This window comes from Salvia miltiorrhiza, chromosome 4, assembly GCF_028751815.1.
Source record: "Salvia miltiorrhiza cultivar Shanhuang (shh) chromosome 4, IMPLAD_Smil_shh, whole genome shotgun sequence".
Classification (NCBI taxonomy): Eukaryota; Viridiplantae; Streptophyta; class Magnoliopsida; order Lamiales; family Lamiaceae; genus Salvia; species Salvia miltiorrhiza.
In genome coordinates, this window is record NC_080390.1 from 43488859 (window position 1) to 43508160 (window position 19302).

General features: G+C 35.0%; 3 protein-coding genes across 5 annotated transcripts; 1 reads left to right on the forward strand and 2 right to left on the reverse strand.

The window, feature by feature from the left end:
* Nucleotides 1–242: 242 nt before the first annotated feature.
* On the forward strand, nucleotides 243–5519 carry LOC131021866 (AP2-like ethylene-responsive transcription factor AIL6). 3 transcript variants are annotated; one of them, XM_057951188.1, is made up of 10 exons: nucleotides 243–573; nucleotides 672–874; nucleotides 1269–1707; nucleotides 1779–1861; nucleotides 2836–2844; nucleotides 2938–3026; nucleotides 3297–3370; nucleotides 3448–3498; nucleotides 3589–3665; nucleotides 3741–5519. In XM_057951188.1, exons 2-10 carry the CDS (start codon nucleotides 739–741, stop codon nucleotides 4136–4138), a joined length of 1356 nt encoding a protein of 451 aa, XP_057807171.1. In that variant the 5' UTR covers nucleotides 243–573; nucleotides 672–738; the 3' UTR covers nucleotides 4139–5519. The 3 variants fall into 3 exon arrangements, with proteins under 3 accessions (XP_057807171.1, XP_057807172.1, XP_057807173.1); XM_057951189.1 differs by lacking the exon at nucleotides 2836–2844; XM_057951190.1 differs by lacking the exon at nucleotides 2836–2844 and having other exon boundaries at nucleotides 725–874.
* On the reverse strand, nucleotides 4661–9705 carry LOC131021865 (receptor-like cytosolic serine/threonine-protein kinase RBK1). The gene is made up of 8 exons (XM_057951187.1): nucleotides 9378–9705; nucleotides 8845–9300; nucleotides 7549–7809; nucleotides 7308–7462; nucleotides 7159–7238; nucleotides 6936–7074; nucleotides 6700–6849; nucleotides 4661–6623 (listed from the first exon to the last, which is right to left on the reverse strand). Exons 1-8 carry the CDS (start codon nucleotides 9382–9384, stop codon nucleotides 6465–6467), a joined length of 1407 nt encoding a protein of 468 aa, XP_057807170.1. The 5' UTR covers nucleotides 9385–9705; the 3' UTR covers nucleotides 4661–6464.
* LOC131023478 (uncharacterized) lies at nucleotides 4764–5399 on the reverse strand. Its single transcript, XM_057953021.1, has one exon. It carries the CDS (start codon nucleotides 5397–5399, stop codon nucleotides 4764–4766), a length of 636 nt encoding a protein of 211 aa, XP_057809004.1.
* Nucleotides 9706–19302: the final 9597 nt, after the last annotated feature.

Sequence of the window (19302 nt, forward strand, 5' to 3'; positions counted from 1 at the left end):
TGCTCCAGACAAAATTTCGTCTGCGCCTCCCTCTCTTATTTTTATTTTTACTGTTCCTTAATTTTTTCTTAATTTATTAGTCTTACCATCCTAGTCCTCCACGAAACTAAATTAAACACAAAAAAGGTCCTGATTTTCCCCTCTGGTTTTACGCCGAATGGCAGACTGAACCGCTTCTTTCTCCCATTATATTCCTCCACCTGCCTCCCTTTCTCTCTCCTCTTTACACAGCTTTTGTTCGCTATTTACCTATACTTGCTTCTCTCCTTTTCTTACTTTTACTTTTATTTGTTTATATAATATGGACACAAACCGTCTTCCCTCTTCTATTTGCTTGTCAGTAATATCTCTTCCTCTTCTTCTTCTCCAACTTTGCATGTGCCCTTCTTCTACTCTTCAAGCCTTTCAACACGCATTCTAATCACTACCTTTTTGGGTTTTGTGTTGCTCTTCCATTTACACCCAAAAAAAATAAAAAAGGAAACAAGCTTTGATTTTCGACTCTTTTTTTTTTTTTTGTGGGTAAATTTTTTGAGGGTTTCCATTACTAGCAATGGTTAGTTAATCGATGAGGTAAATTAAATACATCACAGATTCTATTTCGTGATTAAGATTTTGAGTTCATGTATGGTATGGTATTAAAGAGTAATTGGTCTTGTTAATTATTTTAGGGGTGAAGTCTGATTGAAGATTATTTTGTTGAAATTTGAACGTGGTTTTGAAGATTTGAAGGGAAAAATGGCTCCAGATAACAACTGGCTTTCATTTTCACTATCTTCAGTAGAAATGGAGCTCAACCCTTCTTCTCAGCTGCAGTCCACCTCATCTCATTCTCACCATTTCTACCCTTTCACGGATAACTTCTATTCCAATGGTAAACACACACACACACTTGTATCGCTAGCTGCATTTAGACATGTACACATGTCCTTGTATATATAGAGATATGTATGTGTGTAGCTACATATATTTATTGGAATGATTTTTAAATAACTTGTAAACATTGCACGAACTCACCTCCATGTTTCCGTTTGTTTTGCTGAGCGAAACAAGTTTGAAAAAAGTGAGAAAAGACAAGAAAATGCATCCGTGTATTCTCCCATTTCTGTTACTCTACATACGTATGTATGTGTGTATATATAGCCATTTTCAACCCATATATATTTGCAGTCGTTCTTGGCAATTTCCCATTCATTCATTCAAGTGAGGCATTTGGTTGACAAGTGGGATCAGATTCATTTGATTTGTTTTGGTTTTGGTTTAATTAGGGTGGCCTAATCAGAAAGCTGAGGCCATGTACCCCCAAGGCGAACTCAAGGAACACGGCGGCGTCTTCACCACCTACATGCAGCCGCCCAAGCTGGAGGACTTCTTCGCCGACGGTGACTCCACCGAGACTCAGGACTCGTCCCTCACTCACATCTACGACCACCACCACACCACCACCTACCAAGATCTCAATGCTATTTCCGGCTTTCAAGCCTTCTCGGCCAACTCGGGCTCGGAGGTGGACGACCCGGCCTTGACTCAGTCCCCGGTTGAGTCGGCCAGCGAGTTGGTCGCCTATTCTCAGCCCCCCATTGCTACTACCAATGCCCTCTCTCTCCGAGTTAACGATCACAAGAACTCGGTCGCTGACTCAGGTACCTGCAAGAAAATCGCCGATACCTTCGGCCAGAGAACTTCCATTTACAGAGGAGTCACAAGGTATAATTTTTATTACTATTACTTTTTATTATTTTTGAAGAAAAGTGAATTTATTTTTGTTGAATATGCAGGCATAGATGGACGGGTAGATACGAAGCGCATTTATGGGATAACAGCTGCAGAAGAGAAGGGCAAGCGAGAAAAGGGCGTCAAGGTACACCTCCCATTTTTCTCCATTCAATCAAACCCTTGTTTAAAAGTTGCTACTTTTATGGAATCGAGAAAAGCTAGCATTTAAGATTCTCATTACTCATGTCAAAAGTAACAGTGATGAAGCTTCATCGCTATTGTTAGTAGGGTAGAGTAGGGGAATAGAAGAAAATGAAATGTGATTGGGTGGCATGCATTCCAATACATTAATGGTGCAGCAGAGGTTTTGGTTCAGGTGGAGAAGCTTTTCTTCATCTTGTTTCAATCAAACTTTAATGATGATTGATGGACTGTAAAGCAAAATATATGCAACAACTCAACACTCTCGTAGCTGGGCCGCCATTTTTTGTTGGTTGAATTATTCTTTGGATTCTTCATCTCCAGGTTGATAGATGGGGATTTTGTCCTTGAGATATTGAATTTTGGTTTCCTTACCAACCACTGTTGTGGAAACTAGTGCCTGAAATTCTGAATTTTATCAGGAGATTGCTTTCAACTTTAGTTTGCTTTTTCCTCTCTTCAACCCTCAATGGTTTGACCACCCCACCCATGCTATATAACCTTTTTTATCTGGACTCACCTTTTCTATTCATTTCTATCTCTACTGTTTTCCATTTCCTTTTTTATTTCATCATACATTAATTCTACATCTGGAACATAGTCATGGAATGAGAGATTCGAAAATGTGTTTCCTTGCTTGGAATTATACAACCCTTTCTGGATTTTCTTAAAATTGAAATTTTAAATCTAATAATTATTATATAAATAAAATGTGCTATCAGACTACTAACTCTGAAAGAGATTGCATAAGTCTATAAGATTTGCAATTAATTAAGTTGTTTGGATTTCTTTTTCAACTCTTTTGATTTTGTTATTGAATTAATTTTAATTTGGACGGCGTTCTAATCGTTCCTACTGTTCTTGCATGTATTGGGATTATGTTCCTGGTTGTTGCTCCATGTCTACTATCTTGTGCAGTGTATTTAGGTAAACAAACATTCTTCTTTGCCTGCTTTCTTTGCTTTAATTGCATTAAAATGGTGATTTTATGATGCTTACACCGTGAAATTGTATTCTCAGGTGGATATGACAAGGAAGACAAGGCGGCAAGGTCGTATGATTTGGCTGCGCTCAAGTACTGGGGTCCGACTGCAACCACCAACTTCCCGGTAAAGATTCTAACTGTAAAAATCAATTAGAGTCTTGTCCATGTGTGGTTGAGCTTTTTTGGAACTTGGAAAGGGATTCAATTAATTGAATCCATTGCATGTGGTTAACTCATTATCCAATCAACATGTAATGGATTCAATTAATTGAATCCCTTTTCAAACACCAAAAAAGTAACGAAACATGGGCTTAATGCTTTTGGATTTGCACGAGTTGTTTTGGCCAATTGATGAACTGAGTAGTGGTCTAACCGGGATGAACTCTCCATTCAGATTGCAAATTACACCAAAGAATTGGAAGAGATGAAGCATGCAACTAAGCAGGAATTCATAGCCTCACTTAGAAGGTATGCTTTCATCTACTACTAGCTGTACTTGAACATTGCTCGATCAATTCTCATGACTTGTTCTCGACTTTCTTTAGGAAAAGTAGCGGTTTCTCAAGGGGGGCTTCCATCTACAGAGGTGTTACAAGGTTAGGGGACTCTTGGAGAGCTACTATAAACCGTATACCTGCAACTACCATGTATGTTCTCCTTCATGGATCCATTATGATTTATTGCAGGCATCATCAACAAGGTCGGTGGCAGGCGAGAATAGGCCGTGTTGCCGGGAATAAGGACTTATACCTCGGAACATTTGGTACACACACATATGATTGACTAGATTCATACCATGGCCTTGAAAACATTTCTTGATGATTTCTTGACTGTGCAGCAACTGAGGAGGAAGCAGCAGAGGCATACGACATAGCTGCGATCAAGTTCAGAGGTATAAACGCAGTGACCAACTTCGAGATGAACCGGTACGATGTCGACGCCATCGCCAAGAGCCCTCTTCCTATCGGAGGCTCCGCAAAACGCATGAAAGTGTCCCTTGAAGCTGAAGAGAAACTACCATGCAGCAGCAGCAGCAACATCAACTTCTCCGCCATCCAACCGTGTGGAGTCCCGTACGACACAGCAACTCCGTTCTACCACCACAACCTCTTCCACCACCTGGGCTCGGGAAACCTTGGGGCGTCCGATGCAGCGGTGTCGACTATGGTGGTGAGTCCGATGAGTCTGATGCAGTCGCCGCCGGAGTTTTTCATGTGGCCTCACCAATCGTATTAGCTAGCAATGGTAATGAATGAAGTAACTAACCCCAATGCATGATGCATGTATCGTGTTTTTGCTGTGGTCTGACCCGCTAGGCTTTTAGGATGGTAGGCATAAGATATGATTGAGGGAAAAGGTTTAAGGTTTTTTGGTTTAATTTGGTGTAAGTAGCAGCTTCTGCTTTGTTTCAATGTACCATAAACAGGATCGCTATGGATTAATTTTCTACAGGTTTTCCATCGCCATCAAGCTGCCTCTGTAACTCCATTGTTTTTGCTTTAATCAACTTACTATGAGAAAATGATGCAGAGTTTTGTCTCGCTGATTCTGGTTTATGGACACTAGTATTTGCAGATTGGGTCACAATCTTCCTTCACTTGAGTTATTTCTATAAGGAGCAATAGTCGACAACAATAATTCTTATACTAATAATAAAAGCAATAACTCTTTACCGCTCCGCTTTCCCCAAATATAAATATAAGTACATTCTAAAATAAAAACGGAACTATCTTAAGCCAAAACAGATACGAAAGTGCGTATAAAATAGAGAATACTAGATTAGAAAGACATGAGGGGTGTAACATTTATAAAATCGTTGCTTCAAACAAACAAAGTGAAATAAAAAAAATGTGAGATGAAATTAAGAGGCCAATCGTGCCAAGCCATCATGGGCCTCCTTCAAATCGGGCTCCAGTTGTAGCGCCTTCTGGAAAGCAGTCTGGGCCTCCCCTCTCATCTCCTTAATTTGGTAACAATGGCCCAACAAGCAGAAAGCCCGAGAGTTATCCGGGCTGAGGCCGACCGCTTCGACCAAATCCGCAATGGCCGAATCGACCCGACGTTTCCGGTTCAGGCCGATGAGCAGGTCGGCCCGTCTCATGAGGGCGTCGCCCTTCTCCCTCTCCGACAGCATCTTCACCGCCGGCGGCGAGAGCGCCACATCGAGCGACTTGAGCGCGGAAGCCTTGCGGCCCATGAGGGTTTCTGCCATGGCCTTGAGGATGTGCGCCGCCGGATCGCGGGGGTCGAGGGCGAGCGCCTTGTCGGCCTCGTCGACGGCGGATTTGGCGAGGTTGACGGAGGTGGACTTGGTCTTGGTAGATCGGGCTCGGGCGAGGAGCTGGGCCCCTTGGATGAAGTGGCGGTGAGCCTGGTTGTTGGGGCGGGCTCTGGACCGGAGCTTTGAGAAGGCCCGCTTCGGGAGGGTGTGAAGGACGTAGAAGATGGCCACGGTCAAGATCAGGATTCCCAATTGAATTGCCACGTCTCTCTCCATCGCCCTTCGACTCCCTAAGTAGATCGATTTAAGGCTTAGCAGGATTCAAATATGAATAGGAATTTGAGGTCAGTCCGGAACTAATAGCTTCGATCAAATGGATTCAAGAGCTTCCAGTAGCCAGAAACCAAATATTTATACATATTAAAGTTTTTATACAACTTATATAAATAGAGTAAACTTATACATTCCCTCAAAAAAAAAAGAGAGAGTAAATTTATACATATTAAAGTTTTTTAGCCAGAAACCAAATATTTTAAATTTACTATCGAAAATTTATAGATCGAAAAAAAAAATAACTACTATATGAACTTGAATTAAATAGCCGGAATCTGATAATACTAGTTTAAATTTGACAGAGTGGATGATCCAATCGACTTCCCTACTGATTAGTGTTTCACAGTTCATACTATGCAGACTTAAGGCTTTACAAGTATATTTTAGCATACTCTTTGGGGTTGTTCGATTTGATTCATAAGATTAGATAGGATTAGTTTTATAGTATCATGTTTGATTGGGTAAACTTAATATCAAAATAGTGCTATATATAAGACTAGTCATGGTTTTTAAGTTTTGATCATCTCTTGTGACAAAATAAATTTTTGAGCAATTCAATCTGGAACGACCTCTTTTAGGATTCCCATGAAACTCTGTGTCTAAAAATTTGAGGAGTTGTAAGCTATATGTAATTAACATGGTCTCAGAAACTGCTGGTCAATAAACAGCTTGAGAACTAGGAGTCTAGGACAAAAAACACTCCATTGTGTCACAATTGAGAAATTAGTAATCTATCAAAAACATTTCCATCCTTTCGTTCATATTGGGATTCAAGCAATACACATCCCTTGACAATAAGAAAAAAAACACCAGAAATCAAAGAAAAAAAAGAAAGGTATATTTACATCTCCTTTTTTGATATATTCTCCTCTATTATAGTTCCTCTTTCTTCTTCTCATCTAAACTTTCATACAAGCTAGCATAAACACTTCAAGAAAGTAGTGAAAATAAGAAGACAATAATATGAGAATACTTCCTTGACTACATGAAAATGGAAAAAAAGGTGAATCACTCCATGACTAGTTGCATATGGCGGTTCAAGTCCTTTAGGTAGGTCGTGGAAGAGTAGTCCTCCAAGTCGCAAGAATCCCACAGCAACGCTTTCATGCCCATCGACTTCTGTTTTACGTCTACCACTTCATTCTCACCTTTTAGCAGCTTAACAACCTGCTCAAAGATGCATTTTAGGTTAGTTCTTGAATGGTTGTTGTGCATGAAATGTGAAGAAGAAGAAGAAGATTACCCGTGACATGTTTGGCCGCATGTTGGGCAAGTGATGTATGCATATTGAAGCTGTGAACATGGCACGCTTCATTTCTGTAACGTTGTAATTATCTTCTAACTTAGGATCTGCTATTGTTTTGATATTGTTCTTCTCCAGATATGGTTTTGCCTGTAGCAAGACGCCCAAACCCAAATCTTAGAAACCAGAAATTCGGCATCAAGTAATAGCGAGGAAGAGTAGAGACGAGATCATACCCACATCACAAGGCTCTGTCTGCTAGAGGTATCAACAGCTCGACGTCCTGTTATGATCTCAAGTAGTAGAACTCCGAAAGCAAACACATCAGTCTTCTCGTGAACGATTCCGTGCATGAAGTATTCTGGAGCCATGTATCTGATTCGGATACCAACATAGATATGAAACGAAAATAAAATAAAAGATTGAAATGCAAGAAGCAGCAGGTTGATATCTTTTTACCCAAAAGTGCCTTCTATGGGGGAAACAACGTGGTGAAGCCAATTCTCCGGAAGCCATTTTGCAAGTCCAAAATCAGATATCTGCACAACATACAGAAAGCTTCAGAAATGTGCAACGCTACAATACTTGTACAGAGATGAGAAAGACACCTGAGCTTCATAGTCTTCAGAGAGTAATATGTTTGAAGCTGTTATGTCTCTGTGAATTATGCGCCTTTGGCAGTCGCAATGCAGGTAGAGCAACCCCTCGGCAATCCCTTTCGCCACCTTGTACCGTCTATCCCAATCCATAGCCTCTCCTGAATCTGAAAGTAGCATGAAAACTACATTATACATAATTAAAATGGACAAAATTGTAACAAAGAATTGAGTTGGTTGTGTGGTAGGGTACCGCCATGTAGGACAGTGGACAGGCTTCCGTGTGGAGAGTACTGAAGAACAAGGTGCAGACCGCCATCGGCACTGAAGCCGATGAGCTTAGCAGTATTGGGATGATCGATGTGAGCGATGATGCCGAGCTCGGACAAGAAATCACCAACTCTATCCTCATTGTTCTTTTGTTCATTTGTAATCTTCTTCACAGCCACAACTTGACCATCTGCTAACAACCCTTTGTACACTTCAGCATGCCCCCCTTTCCCAATCACATTATCTGTTTCAAATTTTCACTACTCATCAAAAATAATGTCACTCTGCAAAAACCATGTTCAATTGGGTCCCTAGATATTAAATTTCTACACATCAATTATTCAATCCTTATTAGAGCAACCGAATCAACATGCTTATGATCATCCCAACCAACCACTCCTAATAAATTTCCAACTGTCTTCTTATACATTGGATTCACTTCATTATTGCTTTTATAAAAAAAAATTAAAATCACTAAACATGTTCACTCTAGCATCCTTAAAAAGCAACACTAGTGGGAAAAAAAGGGTTCTAGTACTTTTTTCTGACTTGAGGCAGCACAGCCCTTTATGGAGGCAGTCCAATACACACACTGGGACCCACCATTGAGCCTCTTGTTATAATTTCAAGGCCCTTATTACTATATGTCATGCCAGGTGACATATTTAATATACATTTATTATATCAGAATGTGCTTTCGATTGTAATGCAGATGTTATATTCAATGTTATTAATGGTGAAGAACAATAAACCACAGACAATATAATTAACCTTTCGAGAAAGATGCTACTAGTCAAATGAAGACGCCTCCACTTGCAACACTTGTGGACTTAATCAAACAATATTGAGAGTAATTGTGAGTTAAAAATAATTCAAAGTTTAGCTATCATCTTTATATTCACACTGTCGTATGTTTAAAGTTTTGTAAAATATCCAAACTGAGTCTGAACCTAGTCAAAAAGTTATGATGTGGAAACGCAGATAGGATTGCTTGCCTAACTTTTTGGGTATATTTATTTGTAAACTAACGATAATAGAAATTGATTGTAATTAAAAGTAGATAGACAAAGGATCCGGTATGCTAACAAAGAAAAGTAACTAACTTAGAACTTAGAAGTCAAGTAGTGCAGTTGATAAGGTTGAAATTGCCGACAGCAACACTTTATTGAAGTTTGCACAAAACAGAGCATGCAATATTAGAGACAAGATGCTCAAAAACCGAACACCTTTAATGGCGATGAAGAAGAAGAAGAAGAAGAAGGAAGTGATGTTGATGTACCTGGGCTAAAATTATTAGTGGCTAGTTTGAGGTGTTCGAATGTAAAATTCCTCCAAGAAGGCTTGGGCATGACGATATCCTGACATGAAATAGCTTCGCCTGCACTGTGATTCCTGCCCAGCCTCTTCTTGAAGGCCTTCTTGGACAAGTCGTAGCCGTAGCCGCCCAGCAAAGGGATAGTCGAGAATTTCATGGGAGATTTCTTCTTTATCTGCCCAAACAGCTTCTTCCAATGCAGAGTTCCATAACTGAGCTCCCATGCAAGCCCTCTTTCCGCCGCACCCGATTTCTCCCCCTCGAAACTGCTGTCCGAATACGCACCGGATACCGGTATCTCCAGCACGCCCCTCGGAGATGACCCCTCTTCTTCTCCCGCTTCCTCTTTTTTCTTTTTTATTTCTGTTGCTGTTGCAGCATCATCTGCTGCCTCTATCCTCACCTTCGTTTCATCACCTCCTACAACATCAAATTCTCATAAATTTACATCATTATATTTCTGTAATATGGCAAAACGATTTTTACAAATCTTGTACCTTCCATGATCAACGATTAAGGGATTTATGGAGTGTTCTAATTCAACTCCCAACACAAAATCTTGATTAATCAGCTTGGGGATTTCGCGTTCGAGCAAACCCATGTCATTCCCTCTGCCCTTCAAGAACAGAGAGAGAAAACAGAAGAAGAGAAAGTACAAGAATTGGTATATCTTTCTCTCTCTCTCTATCTCAAGGTCGATATTCTTTGGAGAGTGCAGAGGGAAAACCTGAGCTTAATATGCGGTGAAGGGAATAAATGCTATATTTATACTTACCACAATACTATAATTTAATTAGACTGGATTAATATTGATCCATTTTACTACTCCCTCCGTCCCAGCTTTTTGTATCCACTTTTAGTTGTATTTATAACTAAAAGTGGATACAAAAAGCTGGGACGAGGGAGTACTTTGTATGTAATGTAACAGGTTACGTGCAATGACATTTAATGAAAAATTAGGCGATCCATGATTAGGTACATGATTCCTGGCGTAACTAACGCTTTGTACGATGGAACACAAGAGGGATAACGAACCTCGAGGGGTATTTTAGTCATTTGACTGTTTTTCTCAAATTCGATGTTGTGGGAGGGAGATAATTTGTTTTTTCCTAAAAAAAATTATGGCATAATTTAAATTGCACAATTTATGCCCAAGTCAGTCAAGCTGACTATGAACACAAGTGATTGTAATGTCTATGTCTAGCCGTTGATTTTAACCATGTGTCTTCTGTTGGACTGTCCCATTTAGTATTTATGAGGCATGAGATTTAAATAATTATATAAATATAACAATAACATTAAAAAGAATTACTCACCCTAAGAAAGCATTAAAAATAATTACTTGAAGTATATATTATAAATTTTGATTCATAAAATATCTTTATAAACTCTTCATCGTCATGCTGTTAGAAGACAACGATATATAAAGCGTAACAATAACTCAAAATATTACAACTACTTTATAAAGGATTGAAGTCCATACATTAGAGAAAATGGTCTACAATCTACATGGCCTTTTTATGGTCAGAGTTGTCTAGTAAACAATTTGAGGAAACAAACTTTTCTTTTTTACTTTTATGAATCTACTGAAAAAAAGACCGCCAAAGCAAAGAATCAATCTGAATAGAGGGAGATCTTTTAATCTTTTTTGAGCCGCAAATTCAAAGCATGTCTCCTGCGGTATGCAATAGAATAAAGAATTGATAAACAAAAAACAAAGTAAAGAGGATGTCCAGATTTTGGGCGTGGAGATATTTCCCACAATTCCCTTAATTAAAGTGGAATACCTCAAACACAATTTGATTATATGTTACTCCCTCCTTCCCATCGATGATGACTCACTTTTCATTTTCGTCTGTCTCATTAATAATAATATATTCTAAAAAAATCACTTTTTCTCATAAAAAAATATGAGTTATATCACTTTTTTATTATTATTTTTAGTCTTTAATCGGGCTTTTTTTTATATAATAATTATGTTCAATGGTAATGAGCCATTATTAATGGGACAAAGGAAGTACTCTCTTCGTTCCATTGATCTTGTCCTATTTTTCTTTTTGAGTTGTCTCATTGATCTTGTCATGTTTCTATATTTAGTAATGATTTACACCACAAATAATATGGTCTCACACTTTTATATATTTTTACTATACTAATTATACTTTTTTTAATAATCGTGTCTAAAAGAAATGAGATAAGCCTAACTAATATTTACGAAATGTGGAGTAGTATTGCCCTGTGTCGGTAGCATGCGTGATTTTGGAATTTAGTTGATTAGTTCCACATTTAAATGTATTTGTCACACCCCTCTCTCTCTCTCTGGTTTTATAAACGTAGGTCCATACACCATTCCTCGGTTCCTCCTACTATATAACCAACATTGAGGGTTTATTATTTTTAACAATTCTAGCTATAACGATCAGTTAATTAATTTTGATTTACATCAATTGGTATGTGGATTTTAATACGTCGTACAAATACTATGGATAGAGAAAAATCTCTAATAAACATATACCAAATCAAATTAGTCAAGCAACCCCCTTTGTATCTACTCAATGATCTTGAAAGTTGAACAAATTCATCTCAACAAAGTATGGAATAGGAATAACGAATAGTGACCCTACTATTAAATCAGAGGTTACAAAAGATAATTTAATTCACGCATGCCATAAAAACAATATATGTTTCATATTCTCTAGCTTTCAAAACGAAAAATAGAAACCAAAATTTTACTTCTCTTGTATTCTAAATATTCTCTTGGGAATTTGATTTATATTTAAAATTCGGTCCTTATAGTGGAGGGATTTTGAACAAAGAAGCACGGATGAATATAGCGTATCCAAAAGACAATAACTTATTTCTTACAAGTTAAAGTACCAAGACTTAGTTTTATATACAACAATACAATACATTAATTTAAACAAAATATAATAATAGAGATCGAATTTACTATTCCCTCTGTCTCACTTATAAAGTGTGTAAAGACATTTTATTTGATGTGTGTAGAATAAGTAAGGATCACATACTATTTTCATAAAATGTCAATATATATAAATGAGACAAACTAAAAAAGAAACTGTGATATTGTAAGTGGAACGAACGGAGTATTAAACCAGTTGCACGCACATGGATCGATGCTTACAAATGGAAGAAGTAAAAATAATTAAGAAAAAAACTGAAAATACTCAATTGTACAATTACTTTTTTTTTTCATACTAGTATTTTATATGCACTTAATATTGTCAACAATTGTACAAATGACAATAAAAAAGCACATATAGCGTAGATTAAATTCAATACCAGTAAAATATAAAGATTAATCATATAATCTGGACTGAAAATGAAAGCTATATGCAAATGCAAGAGTAAACAGGTGACATAAGGATCCTAGTTTAGTAGGTGAACTAAATCCTCAACTAGTTCTTGTTATATAAATATTGCCAAATGCATGGGTCCTAATGTCCCAATTTCTATTATTCTACTCTAATTTGAGTAGTCACGTTCCATAATCTTTTCAATAACTAATCTCTTCCGCACCTCTTCTTATATGGAGTACATTACTTTCTGAAAAAATTAATATTCAAAGCAAATTATTCTCGTACGTGTTTTTTTAATACACACACAAATAGTTGAGTGATGATCGCCACATATAACTGCAGGAGTATCATGTGAAAACAGAAGAGACCATTGGGTTGAACGAAGGGATACAAATCAATTAAGTTTATTACAAAATAGTGAAGAAGTGTCGATGAGGCCTTGCTCTAGTGGCAAAGCTGAGGCATCCAAAGACTCTTCTTTGTGAGAGGTCTTGGGTTCGATGAATGCCAAATATTTTAAGGGTCAAAATTTCCCAAATATTTTAAGGGTCAACATTTTTATCTCATAACACGTGTAATTCTCCGTACTATTTTCATCCTAATATTTCATGTTTTTCAGTAGGTTTATTTTCATTCCCTTTTCTTGAGATTGAAAAATACGTATATCCTCTGCCAAAAAAATAAAAATACATATATCCAAACATGACCTTGAACTTAAAAGGTTGAGGGCAATCTCAAACTTAAGAGGGAAAAGGAAGACACATAATTACGTAATTCAATAATATTCTATAAATTAATGAATTCTTTAAATCAATAAACTTCTTCTGCTCCGACTTGAGCTAGATCAAAAAATTGCCAATTTTAATAACATAATAAAAAAATATTTTTTGGATGATCTCTTTATAAATATATAGGTCTCGTCAATATTATAAATTAATAGGAGTACTTCTTAAAATATTACAATTATGAATACTATGGTAATTTCTTAAATATGACATTATTGTATTTTTTTCTCTTGAAATTAAAATATAGGTGGATGTCATCCCTAACTTTTCTAATTACATCTAAAAGTTTCGATGTTCTTCGACTGCAATAATTATTAAGTACAATGTATTAGTTGATACATGAATATATATTTAGTTAGATATATTGAATTTATAGATGCATGGAAATATTTAATTAGATACAATGAATTGGTAGATGCATGAAAATATTAGTTACAATGAATTGATGGATATATGAATTTATTTAATTAAACATGCATGAATCTTTTTTTTTTTTTGGTATAACCAAAAAAAGGAAAAAAACCCACTCACACTCTAGCTCCTAGGGTGACTCAAACCCCCGACCTATTGGTTGGAGGCCGATGAAGCGTCTTACCAACAGACTGCGCTTCATCGTCACATGCATGAATCTATTTAGTTTAAATACATTAGAACATTATCTACATATTTTTTACACTTTATAACGTGATCTAAAATATAATTTTTGAAATTAAGAATACGCTCTATAAATTGATAAATTATTAATTTATTAATATTTTAATATCTCTCTAAATTAATACTAACATTCATCTGCTACAAGTGATAATGGTGTATTATATATATATATATATATATATATATATATATATATATATATATATATATATAGGGGTGGGCTATCGTGAGAGCACATTTTAAAATAAGAAATAAGAGAGTTTTTTAATGTATGAATTTTATGTAGAACACATATGAATTCACTGTATAAAGGTATGAATTGTGAAAAATAAATTTTTGCTACCTTTGAGATTCGAACTCAGGACCATAAATCCATCCAACATGATTATGAATCAACCGTAGATTTTGATGATCTAAGGGCTGAAAATGATTCTTATTTTATATCTTAAGAAATGCTCTTATTTTAGTCTTTCCCTATATATATATATATATATATATATATATATATATATATATATATATATATATATATATATGAACTCTAATATCTTAATTGCTTCAAAATATTTGATCTTTAAACTTTGGTTAAAATTTCAAACTTCAAAAGAGAAAGATGTTTGTGTTGGTCAAGCAGTAAGGGGCTTAAGCTTAAGGCCAAAGGTTTTGGGTTCGAGTCTCCTGTAGCACGACCTTTAAATTTCTTTATTTAATACTGTTAATTTATCAAAAAAAAAAAACGAAGAAAGATGTTTGTGACGATTAAAGGAGTCAAGAGAGATTCTAATATTTTTTAATCAAATCAGATGTGTACGAGGCCCTTCCAGTCCGGGTCCAAAAAAATAACCCCTCTTCGTTCCAATTAACTTACCCTATTTTTTTTTACACAATTATTTAAAAAAGTAAAATTATAGTGTAAAAGTGTATGAATTCATATTTAATATAGTATATAAAGTGATTGCCTAAAAAAAAAACCAAATTAAATGAATCGAAACTATCCAAAAATGAATATAAGCCAAATCAAATGAAACGATGGGGGTAATGCATAAAATGGACTGTTAATTTATTTTCAATATAACAATAAATGTTCTTTTTGGGACCCTTTTCGGCCCTAGGTCCTATGCGATTGCATCTGCTTGGGTCTTCAGTAATATTGCTATTTTTCGTGAGATCGTGAGACTAATGAATAAGACAATATATAGTGTTGAATAAGGCAGTATATAATGTTGAATAACAATATTCAAAAAAATAGTAAAATTTTCGTTCCTTTCAGGATTCGAACCCGGGTAAAATATCTCCCCCTCCAAATAAATATCAACCATAAGATATATTAAATCCACAGTTACAAATCAATCTAAGATTTCACCACATATAGGGGATCTCATTGAAACGTACCCCTATATATATCATACTTTATGCGTCCCTGGAAAATAGTTCATTTTCATTTATAGACATTATCTCACAACATATTATCACATGGTGAGCTCATTTCTGCACTAACAATATAATTAACATTACCCTTTCGGTGAGGTATCCCATTCCTTTTGGACTTTCTTCTTGGTCACACGAACCACCTTAAGCAAGTGACTTGGGAAGACTTTTTGTCGATTTCTCTTTATCTTTTCTCCACTTACAATACACTCTATCACTTTTATTGAAACATGTGTCATTTCCTTTTAGAACTATTTCTTTAGAACGGATAAAGTATTAGTATTAAAATAATTTAATTTATATATGTCACAAATAATTTAATATATCTACCAAATATTTTATACGATACAAAACATATCAAATAAACATATTAAATTGTATCTCATACTATCGAACATACTACTATAACAATAATTTTATTGGAATGCACAGTGATTATACTAAGAAAAACTTTCAGACAATAAATTATGTACTCCCTCCGTCCCGGCTTTTGGTATCCAGTTGAGAACGGCACGGGTTTTAATAAAGTGATTTGTGTTGTGAGTGGAATAAGGGTACCACATTTTATGTGAGAGTTAAAATAATTAAAGTGAAATAAGGGCCCCACCTACTTTTACCAAAAATAGAAATGGATACTAAAATATGGGACAGTCAAAAAAGGAAAGTTGGATACTAAAAGCTGGGACGGAGGGAGTACTATTTTATGGCCACAATTAAAAAACCACTAATACTTGTTAATGTTGGAAAATACATGATTAGTGGACCTCTAAGCAAATAGTAAGAGATCTCTAAAGTGTTGAAATTAAAGTGGGAAATAGGATTTGGTATTCCAATTTCAAAAGTGGGGCACCAAACATAAGTCGAGGATTAGAAAAAAGTGGATGTGATGGAGTTGTGCATAATACTCCCTCCGTCCCGCTTCAAATGTCTCCTTTCTTTTGGGCACGGAGATTAAGAAAGGTGTAAAAAGTAGATAAAGTGGGTATAAAGTAGATAAAGTGGGTTGGTGGAAATTATTTAAATATTAGGTATAGAGAGAGAGTCTTTTGCCAAAAAGGGAATGGGTCATTTGGAGTGGGACAACCCAAAATGGCAAATGGGACATTTAGAGTGGGACGGAGGGAGTACTAAATTAGTATTTTTAGCACGCAGACATAGGTAACTAATTTTGGGTTGGTTAATGAGTTTGCCTAAAAGGGTCAAAGATGGTTCAGTTGTTTGGACTGGTCATCTTCCACTACGTACCTTAGTATAATAACAAAAATAAACTCTATAATTGAAAAAGGAACAAGAAACGTATTTGAGTATTTAAATTATCCTTTTTGTTTTAAATTCGGGCCTTTGAATTTTCACTTAATTTAGCTAAGTCCTCAACATGTATCCTTTATAGAATATAATAACAACCATAAAATTTGATGCATATAAAAAAGAAAAACATATATGTTCGAACTGAAAAAAGAAAACATATACTGTTGTAGTTTTGAAATTATAGTCTCATTCCTCTTTTCATACAAAGAGTATATATTTAATTATCACATTTGAAAGAGTTGAAACAACACATGAAATATCTCTATCTATTATTCGCTTAAAATGAAAGATTAGTAATCTCCAATTTCACTAAAATTACCGCTCGTTCAATGCACGGCGAGCATCGAAACTAAACAACATACTTAAATAAATAAATATTAAAATTAAAAGGAATCAATATTTAAGTAATGTAAAATATATTATAAAAATAAAATAAAATAATTCACATAAATTACTCAGATAAAATAAAATAAAAATTTTAATCTGAAAATGTAAATTTTTGCAACTTCGTATAAAGTGTAATGATAATTATAGTTATTAAACAATTAAAAATTATTTGATAATAAAAATTAGCAATCAATATTATTATAAAGTATTACACGTCATAATTAATTAATAAATAGTAAATATTTTCATACACAAACATAAATAAAAAGTCATATTTGAAATTATATTTTTAATATATTGATGATGATAAAAAAAATGCATCCCTAAAGTATTTGAGGAAAGACAGTCCAAGGCTTATTGAGCCCAAGGCCGACAGCGCTGCCCCATTGAGAGAACAGCTCTGCAGGGCCCAATACATCACTGCGAAGGGTAAATTGAAGCCCAATTATGCCGAAGGCGTGTAAGCCCGTTGATGTGCCGGTCCTTTAAGCTATTTATATTGAAGCCCACATCACTGTCGCCCTAAGATGAGATGAGCCCAATCCTTCTAAGATAAAATCTGTTCTATGAAGAGTCCCATGAAGATTGCCGATAGTATCAAACCCGAAGGAAATCGCGAGAAGATCAAGATGAAGAATGAAAGGATATACATGAAGATTTATAGCCTTAGATAGAATTTTATTCCTAGTATAACTCTCCGTTGTTACTTATAAAAAGGGAAGAAACCCTAATGTAAAGATCATCATTCGCTGCTCTTGATATTCATAGCCTCACGCTTAATACGAAGTTCTACGTTTCATTGTTATTCTTTGTGTTCTTATTTCTTTTCATTGTAACTGTTATTTTTGGGCACAACATATATATAATTAATTAATTATTTACAAAGGAGTATTAAACTTAATAATAAAAAATTATTTTTTTAAAAAAATTATAAAATGAACCAATATATTATATAAGTAAACACAAAACATGAAATTTACTTATTTTCCTTTAAAAAGAATATATATATATATATATATATATATATATATAGAGAGAGAGAGAGAGAGAGAGAGAGAGAGAGAGAGAGAGAGGAAAGAAAAGGTTAATATAGTATTAAAAATATAAACATGTCACTAAGGAGAAAAAAAATATATTAAAGAGATTAGAGACGAAAGAGAAAAACCGATTTTAAATTTTATATTACCATAACTTATTCATTCAAATTCTTTTTGTTATGATTTTTAGAATTAAATAGTTTTAAAATGAAACAATATGATTTATTTATGCTTAATTGCATTAGAAATTATTATAATTAAAAATTAAAAAATGTAAATAAATTCATAAAAATTGATAAAGAAAATAAAATAAAATAATAGGTGGATTGTAGAGTTGCCATAGAAAATAGTGGGAATCAATAATTGTCCCCCAAACATAGTTTTAATAAATTATAACTAAAATTAAGTGTTTTGGACAAAATTACTCTCGATTTTTCTCTATTGTACGTACAAAAAATACCGGCTCTCTCTTCCAATTACTTTTGCTTTCACACTCTCTCTGAAATCCTAGTTTGTTGTCGCCCCTCCGCCGCTGCTATCTCTCACTCTCTCTCTTTCTTGATGCTCTCTCTTACGAGCCGCTTTTATCTCTCCAATGAGTTCCAGCAGTTCAAAGAGTTGCGGATTTACAAGAATTATGAGATGCAAATATAGATGTACGAAAATCTGGAATAAAATGGTACAAATTCATATCATTTGTTCCAAGCTCTGTCGTATCAAGGCATCAATTTGGCTATAAGCACCATCATTGGTGAATGCTCTCACACCATCCCAGGATTTACTTTCGCCGCTGACTGATGTTTTCTTTTTCTCAAATTCGTACCATTTGTAACATGATGGTAAAAAAAATATTTAGAAAATATTCTTCAATGGAGGAAGATTCACCTACACCGCTGAACCAATTCGTACCGTTCATAACATGGATTTAGCTAGATTTTATAGATTTCATGTTATTTTGTGTTAATTTACTCATATAATCTTTAATTGTATTGTTTGGAAAATAAATAAAATGTTGATTCAATTTTTTTTTAGTCAATTATAGTTGGATTTGTTAGAACAAATTGCAAGTATATTGTTTTTTTACTGCACCATTTCTTTGGGACGAATGATATAAAATGACATACTGGAACCATTCAGCCTAATATCTTTCGTGTCAAGTATTTGGTACAAATAGTACAAATATGTTATTTCGCATCATTCATGCCATACATTCGCTATAGTGTTGGCACAAGTAGGCCATTTTGTACTTCGTACAATTCGTTCCAACACTTGGAACAATGGATTTTGGCACGAAAGTTACGAAACAACATATTCGTACAAAACACTTGGTGCGAAATACATTGGGACAAACTATGCGAAATAGCATATTCGTACCATTTATCTCATTCTCTGTAGCGCCAAATGTTAGGCAAGAATGTGAAATAGCATATTCGTACAATTCACCTCAATCTCAAGTACTAATTTTATTATGACAAATGTTGAGACAAATAGTATGAAGTACGAAAC